This window comes from Gastrolobium bilobum, unplaced genomic scaffold (assembly GCF_033153095.1).
Source record: "Gastrolobium bilobum isolate Gb01-03AN ecotype WA unplaced genomic scaffold, APGP_CSIRO_Gbil_v1 utg2363, whole genome shotgun sequence".
Lineage (NCBI taxonomy): Eukaryota > Viridiplantae > Streptophyta > Magnoliopsida > Fabales > Fabaceae > Gastrolobium > Gastrolobium bilobum.
Genome location: NW_026897239.1, coordinates 236,495 through 246,522, shown reverse-complemented (window position 1 = coordinate 246,522; position 10,028 = coordinate 236,495). Strand labels below are relative to the sequence as shown.

At 32.2% G+C, this 10,028-nt stretch overlaps 1 protein-coding gene and 1 long non-coding RNA gene across 2 annotated transcripts; both read right to left on the bottom strand.

The window, feature by feature from the left end:
- Nucleotides 1-1,450: 1,450 nt before the first annotated feature.
- Nucleotides 1,451-2,445, bottom strand: LOC133305109 (uncharacterized). The gene is made up of 3 exons (XR_009750716.1): nucleotides 2,302-2,445; nucleotides 2,063-2,226; nucleotides 1,451-1,504 (listed from the first exon to the last, which is right to left on the bottom strand). It is a non-coding gene; the product is annotated as an uncharacterized LOC133305109 (long non-coding RNA).
- A 3,267-nt stretch (nucleotides 2,446-5,712) lies between these two features.
- LOC133305108 (brassinosteroid-responsive RING protein 1-like) lies at nucleotides 5,713-6,776 on the bottom strand. Its single transcript, XM_061505243.1, has one exon. The coding sequence runs from the start codon at nucleotides 6,719-6,721 to the stop codon at nucleotides 6,197-6,199; it is 525 nt and encodes a 174-aa protein (XP_061361227.1). The 5' UTR covers nucleotides 6,722-6,776; the 3' UTR covers nucleotides 5,713-6,196.
- Nucleotides 6,777-10,028: the final 3,252 nt, after the last annotated feature.

The window sequence follows — 10,028 nt, the reverse complement described above, 5'->3', positions numbered from 1 at the left end:
CAGCACTAGTTGTATAATTTTCAAATCATAGTAAAAAGAAGTCTTCTCAGAAACCAGAACCATACTAAACCAGATAATTATAATTACAGCAGTTAATCCTAATTAAAAACAAGCCTAAACACCTTATTTAAAATAAAATATAATAAATAAATACAAAGTATATAACAAGTTTGGAGTTGACAAGTAAAATTGAAGGTGAAATGAATGTAAAGGAGTATATGATACCATGGGCTTATCATAGAAGGGGAAACCTTGCATTTGCCTGAGGGCATTGGAAGCAGAATAGGCATCCTCAAATACCACCCAAGCTTGACATTGGAAGCATGCACATCAGTTGTTCTGTTACTCCACCAGACCCTGAGGTAATGAGATAATACAAAACCCAAATAAATACCATTGACTGAGATACAAAATTGAAAACCTCTGCAGCTCCAGATATTATGGATTTTGCAATGGAGAACATCAATTGGTAAATTGCTCATAATCCATCTCAGTACTCATGGCACATAATGAATTCAATTTAAGGTTATGTAGGTAAAAAAAATCATACCAGTCACTTGGATGCTTTGTAATTTACACATGTGATAGAGAAATATTTTGTCACTTGCTTAAGTCTTCATGAATGTCAGTAGCTGGTTACGCAATTCAAGGCAGTGTTTTGTCCATGTTCAAGCTAATATAACAAGTACCACCTTTTATGAACGATCCAAGTTATGCTATTATTGATTGCGTACCAAATATTTATGAGCAGAATCAACAAACCCAGCTGTGGTACCTTTGGGAATAACATATAAATGTCTATAAAAAAAGGGGTTTGGGAATCAACAAACCCAGCTGTGGTACCTTTGGGAATAACATATTTACAGTGTTGAAAGGAGGGTCAAGAAAGGGGTTTTCATTTCATCGGTAGATGAATCACACTTTTATAAAAAAAGGTTTGGATTTTCTCAAGCAGTCTTATCTTATAGACACATTTTATATATAGCTTATATTTATTAAAAAAAAAATATTATATAAAAACCGAAAGATCACTGATAAAAAAAAAAATAATACTCCTATAATATGACAGCTGTTTTTCCCTTTGAAAACGTATCATTCATTGTAAAAGAATAATAAGGAAAGGTGTCAAATTTTTGAACTTGTAAAGTTTGAAGGTTGCGAGAAAACTACTCTAGCATCTTGAATTATGGATCCATATTATGTAGTAGACCTGATATGGTCTTGAAATAAAACCAAATATAGTCAAAATAAATAAGATTTATGACAGGTTAGTAAGTGAATTCGCATGCAATCTCTCTCTACAAGTTAATGCTCTCTTTATTTGCATTCTGTGATAACTTCACTAAGTCTCCTTTGACGCCTACAATCAGTATAACAGACTAGACAAAAAATATTGGTTAAGATATCAGTAATTACCTTTAAAGATGGCTATTGCTTCAGCTTGATTCTTTTGAGGTTTATAATTATAAAATCTTCGGCTAATACCAGTCAGAATCGTGTAATTCTGTAACACAAACAATTCAGATAAGTATATCAGATATGATTCCTCCTTGAGAAGCCAACATCGTTCATAAAATACATTTTGGGCAATATCATACCCAAGTATCAAACTATTTCATATCCACTTCAAAATGTAAAGAAGAGTGACCAGAAGAAAACAACACTTAACCAAACTTTACCTTCATATTTAAAGACATAAATGTTCATGGATTTGTCAATCATTAATTCGAATTTCAGCTTATAGTTATAACTCATAACTCATAACTCATGACAAATGACAGTATCAACGGATATTTTCATTAACTTGTTCAAACAGCTTTCCACCCTATTCTGCTATTGATAGAACAAATGCCTTGTTTAACCATTTTGGTGTCATCTGGACCCTCAAAATGTTGAACCGATCAAGAAAATTTTACACACCATCACAATTTTTAATCAGTTTTAACCCCTTCCTAGTCACATGCACATCCACAATCACAACCACACACTGTTCAAAACAATAGTAAGCAAGAGTGAGCGACTACATAAACAGAGAGCATGGGACCATGGTTAAGATATTTACTAGCAGGAAAATTTTGACCAGCCGTCGGCAAAAGAATAGGACCCTATGTCTCCACGTTCGCTGCACCGCACAAAATCAACCGGAGATACCAACCAGTTACTTCTCCGACGCGCTAGATCTACTTCACGGGTGTCTTCTTCAACCACCTACGCGAATGGAACGTCCTACCAAATACAGGGTGACATGTCAGTTGACATCCACAAACTTTCTTCAAAATTTCATTCATAAATTACCATTACCCAATCTGCCATCCACGCGCATCTGGATTTCTTCACTCGGTCTCCACTTTTTGGGTTTCTTCTCAGGTTTCAGAACATAAGCAAGCTCAATGACTAATGTAACAATTTGGGCGTACTTTGCTCACGTGTGAGGGGCAATACTGTCATCAAATATACCATTTTTTCCACTTTCTCAACTTCTCCGGTTTTTAAACACAATACCACCTTCGAGGAAGCAATCTGTAACAGTGATTTTCAGACAAATCACACTCAATGCAAGATAGATGGACAACAAGGAAAGATGGGCAAAAAAATGGAAATCGGTGAACCAAACATGGAGTTACTAGAATGCTTGCATCACTTCCCCAGGAAACTTTCACAAAAACCTGAAACAAACACCCCCTAAAGATTTTGCTCGGATGTCTTTGAAGTAACGGATAAATAATTTTAAAAGTGTAACCAATATAAGAACAAAAAATCTTTTTTTTTTTTTTGAGTTACTCAACCCTAATTATCTCTTTGAGACGAGTTGGCTCCCTCCGGTATCCCCACGAGCTTTGACTCTTTGAGCCGGCTATGAGACTAATCCGGAGTGCGGGGGAACAGTGATGGCTAAAGGTTTAGCTCCCTCCCTAAGAATAAGAACAAAAAATCTTATTTCACATCTCAAATATTGATTTATGTGTATCTGTCAATTATAATCTATTAAATTATATATTAATTAATTATTAATCCTTAATAAATTGCAATCTTCACATGCACAGACATCACAAAGAGATAGAGACTCAGATTATTCTTATACTAGAATAAAAATATCCCTACTCATTTTAAAATGTAAGAGAAATATATATATATATATATATATTTCGTGATATATGAAAATTAATAAAAATGAAATTAAAAATGAAAGTGAATAGTCGAAATATAATCATAAACCAAAAAGAAAAATTAATTATAAGCACGTGTTTCCTTTTTCTTTATTATTATTATTTTTAAAATAAAAGACATCATAGTAATGTTATAAAATCCGATCTGACTGAGTATTTAAGAATTGGATCAGTTATTCATTTGATCCGATATGAAACCGGTAAGTGGCGAACTCAGAAAAAAAAAAAATTATGTGTGAACACTTAAGGTGGAGGTTCGGGGGCAGCGCCCTTTTTAAAGACAAATTTAAATGTATTAAAAAAAAATAAACAAGAAAAGAAAAGAAGACTTTAACTTAACATAAAAAAAAATAATCAAGAGTCAACTAAGCTGTTACAATAACAAATAAAATAAATATAGAAAGTTACCTTTCATTGAAACTTGTCGAATTACTATGAATCTACAATTTTTTATCCTCCTTCAGATTTTAGGTAAGATCCCGATTTTAACTACCATGGTTAGGCCTATGTTTACTTTTTTCTTTTCAATCTTCTTAAATCTTTTTTTTTACTTGACCTAAATTACTCACTCCTTTGAAAAAAAATTCTCAAATGTTTGTCAGTCCGCCATTGAAACCGGTGAACTAGTCCTAAACCGAGTTCAACGGGTATTAAATCGGCACCAATTTTTTAGAAATATCGGTTTCATGAAATTTTTAACAAAATACTTAAATAATACCACTAATGAGATTTGAACCTACACCATGTAAATTATGACTTATAATACGTACTACTAATCCAACTCTAATTATTAGCTAAAATACTTCTAATTTTATATTTATTTTATTTTATTTTATATATATATTTAATTCATGCAGTTGAACCAATGACCTTTTAATTTAATACCCTGACCGAGTGGATGATCCATTCAAATTTAATAACATTTCATCAAAGAATACTTAATAGATAACTCACTGAAAAGGACAAAAATAAATCAACTTTTAAAAAATTTGAAAAGAGCTTAGTTTGCTAAAAGTCTGACTTACCTACTCAAGCTTCTGCCCATAAAAATTCAAGTAGCCTATGTGCATATTTATCAAAATAGTACAATTTAAAAAAAAAATCAATATGATATAATCTAAAAACTATTTATGAAAATGGTATAATTTAATATTATTGACAATATAGGCCCACATGACGTGTAATGTATACTTTTCTACTGTATTTGTTAGAATTCTCCCTAACATCCAATGGTGACAACCATCATCACAAACCCCTGGATACATCATATTGGATCATCGAGGAAACTAAAGAAATTAAGCATACCAATTCCGTCGCAAGAATTGTGGTTTCTTGATGCATTTTTCGTTAAGTAGACCCAAACAGATCGAATGAAATCATCCATAAAGGTCAAGAAATAATAGGCACCCGAAAAATAATGACCCCAAATGTCACAATGCACAACATCAAACGGACTAGAATTGCGAAAAAGGCTTATTGGAACGAAACTACGACAATGTTTAGCCTTATTGCAAGCATCACAAATAAGATTGTCTTTATTTTTATTACTAACATAATGAAAATAAGGAAGCAAAAGCAAATGCTGAACAGAGGCATGATCCAGTCTTTTATGCCATAATTGAAGAAGTACTGATCTCTGAGCTGCGAAAGCATGAGGAGGGTTGTCTTGGTACACTTGAATACTTCAACATGAAAAAAACACATTCAAGAAGATATCTCAATCAATAATAGCTGCTGATACTTACTTGCTCCTATGCAAACTCATCTCAAGCCACCTACAAAACTGTCAGTAAGAAGACTTTGCCGTCTCACCACTTGCTGGAAACAATTAGGGACATCCTCCAAAGTTGGTCATCCCCATTATAAATACCATTGTTCTAAACACAAGATACACATCTTCTCTTATATATTTAAATTTACTTGCACAAAATCTAACTTGAGTGTCACATGTCATGCATGTATACAAATCATCTTGCACCGATCACTAATCATTTAATACCTTTTTCTTTAATAACATCTAGAGTTAATAAGTGGAAACGTAGCTGTCTAGTTGACCAAACAGGCCAAAGCCTGCAGGTAATTGCGTACATAAGAGTCACCATTGTTGAAGATGATGCATACATATTACCGACCTTCTAGTATCTATTATTATACTAACTATTTTTCTTTATTATGGTCATATTGTTGGACTTAATGCACTGTCCCCCACGACTTTAATGCATTTATGATTGAGATAGATTTTATCAACTTTCTTTCTTTTTGGGCTTATCTATTCTCCTCATGCTCAATTGCTCACCCTTCCTCAATCATCCTCTATTTCAAAATAAAATAATTAATTTAATTGTATTATATCATCATCTGGATGAAAAAAATATACATAAGATGATTATGAAAAATTATAACCATACAAAAATAAATAATAATATTACAATAAATAATTATAAATTATAATTATTAATTTGCTTTTGTATAGTTGCAATCTATTATAAGACTATATTCTTATTTTCTTAAGATGAGAATATTCATTTCCCATTCCAATAATTAAGTGTAATTATTAAGAATACAACCAATCCGTCAAGACTCTCACGTCATGCACCAAAACTCATGAGCTTCTATTCTTTTCCAAAGTTTGTTCGTGCATCCCTATTCTCCTGGTCACTTTCATTCAATATTCCATTTTGAAAATTTGTACATATAAATTACATTAATACAATTACATAATATTCCCCTTCTCACATAATTTGGCAAATATTAAACATTCAGCAAAACCTATCTAAAATATATAATTTAAATTGTTCAGTCTCAATTTGTGATATTATATGAAAAGAGAGATTGGGAAGAAGATTATGATGGCATAAATTCACCCGAGAGAGATTATATTATAATCTCTTTTATCTTATAACCTCTGACAATTAGTATAAGGGGTATAAGAGACAAAAAAAAATATAATTATAACCCTTCTCTCTCGTTATAAATAAGGAAATCGTCGTAAGTAAAAATAAAATAAAATAAAAAATAAAAATAAAAACTCAGGGGGATACAGTGAAGTCATCTTGATTAAACTCAGAAACACCAGATGCAGTCCATAGCCGTTGATAATAGGACGCCATCTTATGATGAGGTACGAAGTGGGTCCTACAAAGAGGACACGTCTTCTGATCGTGATCAATCCAACGGTCCACACACACCCGGTGGAAAATGTGCTTACAGTTCGCCATGCACCTGATTTCTTCCTCCCCGGAAAACTCGCTCAGGCACACTGCGCAGCAGCCGCCATTCTCCGCCACCACCGCCGGCGATTTTCCGGCGAGGTCGAGGAAACTGACGACCGGGAGGAATTCCCTGATCAGGAGCGCCGACAGGGTCGGGCCCTGGGGCCTGACCGGCCGAGACTCCGGCGAGGAGACGGCTGCGTCGTAGGCGTCGAGGAAATCGGAGAGGCGGAGGAGGTGGAGGAGGGAGAAAACAAGGGAACGGAGAGAGCCGAGAAGGGTTAGAAAGTGGAGGAACAGGTTTGGGACCAAAACCTCCGGGTACCCTACCGGGAATCCCATGGTTGTACCTTGTTTTAGAGAAAGAAAATCTCGAAGGTTGTTTTTTTTAGAGAGTGAGAGAGAAAGAAGAAAAACGATAAAGTTCGGTGTTCTATGGAGTGATATATATATTGGTGACGCCGGAAGGTGATACCGTGACCACCTGTGATATAAGGAGCGGAGAAAGACCAATGGATGACGTGGATTGAGAGAGATACAGTGAAGTACATATTTATCCAGGTTGGCGTTGTTTGGTCGGTAGTTTACCTAGTTCATTTTAAAGATCGTTTATGGGTTGGTTTTTTTCCATCGCATCGAGATAACTTATATGGATTGAGTTTGTTGTTGTTAAAATTGAGTTTCTATATATAGAAATGAAAAAGATAATAAAAACATAAATAGTAAAAATGACATAAACGTAAAACTTTTATTACTCAAAGTCATGATATAAAATTATATATATAGATAAGATTCTTTGATATCAGTGTCAAATTTAAATTTTGACACCTCATCTGATAGCCGTTAGATAAAAAAAGATCAATTGTGTCATATGCTTACAAATCATAGTCGTTAATCTTTTTTGATCTAATCAGATGAGGTGTCAAATTTTAAATTGGACACTGGTGTCAAAGGATCTTACCTCATATATATATATATATATATATATATATATATATATATATATATATATATTAAAAAAATCAAAAAAGTCACTACTTAAAATTTAATAAATAACTTTATATTTAAAAGATATAAGTCATGTAACTATATAAGACATAAGTTCAAGAAAAAAAGAAAATTGAATTGAAAAAAAATGGAAAATAGGTTTTTTTTTAAATGAGTTTAAATAAAAACAATAAAAAACGTAAAAACTTCTGTTTCTACCACTTTTACATTTCTATGCGTGTTTTTATCCGTTTTTACTAAGGACCATTTTTACTTGCGTTCTAACACATTTTTACACTGCTTTTCTACGTTTTTAGACTAGTTTTTAACAACAATGATTGAGTCTAAAATGATGTCATTTTAAGGCAAAATTTAAGGTATTTTTATAATTTTAATTTGGGTTTGTGTTTTCTAAAGTTACTTTAGATAACTTTATCTAATGTTCACCGAAACGACGTCGTTTTGGGACGGAAATTATGGTGTTTTTGTAATTTTAATTTATTTCAGGGTTATAATAGTCTTTATCATTCTAATTTTTTAATTTTTTAACCCCAAAAAGACGTCGTTTTGATGAACATTAGATAAAGTTATCTAAAGTAACATTAGATACTTTTTCCCCTTTTAATTTATTTCAGAGTTATAATAATTTTTATATTATAATTTTTTAATTTTTCAACTGTAAAACGATGATGTTTTGGGAGTGATAGAAATAACTTATCTGAATTCATTATAGAAATATTTATCTAATCGTTTATTATTGTCTTATGTAACACAAAAGCAAAACTTTCTCCTACAACAACATCGGAAATAGAAACTTTGTTTCTTTTTCTTTTTCTTTAAAAGAGACCCACAAAGCTTTGTGTCTGCATGAAGATAAAGGCGGTCTCCTGTTACATAAGAAAATAAAAATTCATAATATAATGGGATATGATCATTTGACATTTACGTCATATTAAATTTTTTGACACAAAGTAGAAAATGGGTTTCTTCATATTGGTCAACTTGTTCATAGTTTTTCATTCCTTTGTTGCAACACTCTTCTTCTCAAATTCCTACTTGAGCTCAGATGAACATTTGGAAATCCACACCTCCAAGTTTCTAGATTTAGCGAAGGAGCCTCGGGTTTTCAAATGGATGGTGGAGGTCAGAGGAAGATTCATGAGAATCCAGAATTGGATTATTAGGAATTTGAGACGAGTGAGCTAATAAGAGCTGAATCGGATAAATTGGGCATATCATCCTCAGTTGCAGTCTAGAAAGTACCCACACATGTTTTTAAAAAAAATTGTGTGTGGGACACCGACACACTTCAACACGTGTTTCTTACACGCGATCAGCTTTTTTCGACGTGCGATCAATGCTCTGACACATTTTTTTGTAGGTCTAAATTTTATTTTATTAACTAAAAATGAAAAAAACAATTTATAAGTCAATTTTTTTCTATTATGACATTTGATATAAAAAACTAACAAGGTATGAAAAAATACTTTTGCTTTATATTTATGTTATGAAATTTGAATATTTGATTGGTTATATGATTTATTATGGACTGTTATATGTATTAAATATAAATTATATGGTATATATTAAAAATATTATTTAATATCAAAACGTGTCATAATGTGTCGAAATATGATATTTTTTAGAATTAACGTGTCGGCGTGTCATGTCGTGTCATGTCCTGTGTCGGTGTCGCTACAACATAGGTTACAGTAACTGGTGTTATGATGGAAAAGGAGAAACAATGAAAGATGTCCAACGAAATGAGGGGTAGAATGCATCCAGAAACGGTTCGATTACTTCTAGCTTCTCCTTTTTCTAAAAGTTAAAAATTGTAGCTTTTAAAAAAATTAAATTTTGACTTTTTCATTAACTTTTATTTTTTTTGAAAGTCATTATCTAAACACTACAAAAATTTCATAAGCCCTTTTAAAAAAAAAAAAAAAAAGTTGCAGTTTTTGACTTGGAAAAAGCTCATCCAAACATCACCATATAAGTGGATTAGTGGCTTAAAATGAATGTAAGATTTTTTATAATAAAATAAAATAATCTTACCCATACATTATATATCTATATATTTATGTGAGAAGGGTTATATTAACAAATTTTTTTCTTACAAACTTACAAATTATATTATATCTTACCGGTAAGATTTCACTCAAAAATATCTTACAGTAAGAGATAATGTAATTTATAAATATAACTTTGTCCGTATATATTTAGATTTAGATTTGTTCAGCCTTCGTCATGAGTGTAGTTTGTTGATTGTGGTTGCTTGTGGTGGGTTGATCGTGGAAAATGATGGTGCACACAACAACTTAAATATGTGGATGAGAATGTAGTACATAAATAAAAGATGAATGTTTTGAGAACTTAACCTATATATTTAATTGACCAGTGGCGAAAGGTAACGAGACATCACCAATCAAAAACTAAAATATAACTCTATCATGAAATGCACCCCATTTCATGCTAGTGTAGTAAAGATGTTGATCTTATTGTGACGGTGTGTTGGTTGGATACCGAACCAACTTACAGAGAGCTATATTAATTAAAAGGAAAAACTACTCTTATTGTAGGAGAGTAATTTTCTATGGATGCATCAAATCACATTAACTCACATGGTTCTACCTTTTCTACTTGCCAATGTTTTCTACTTGCC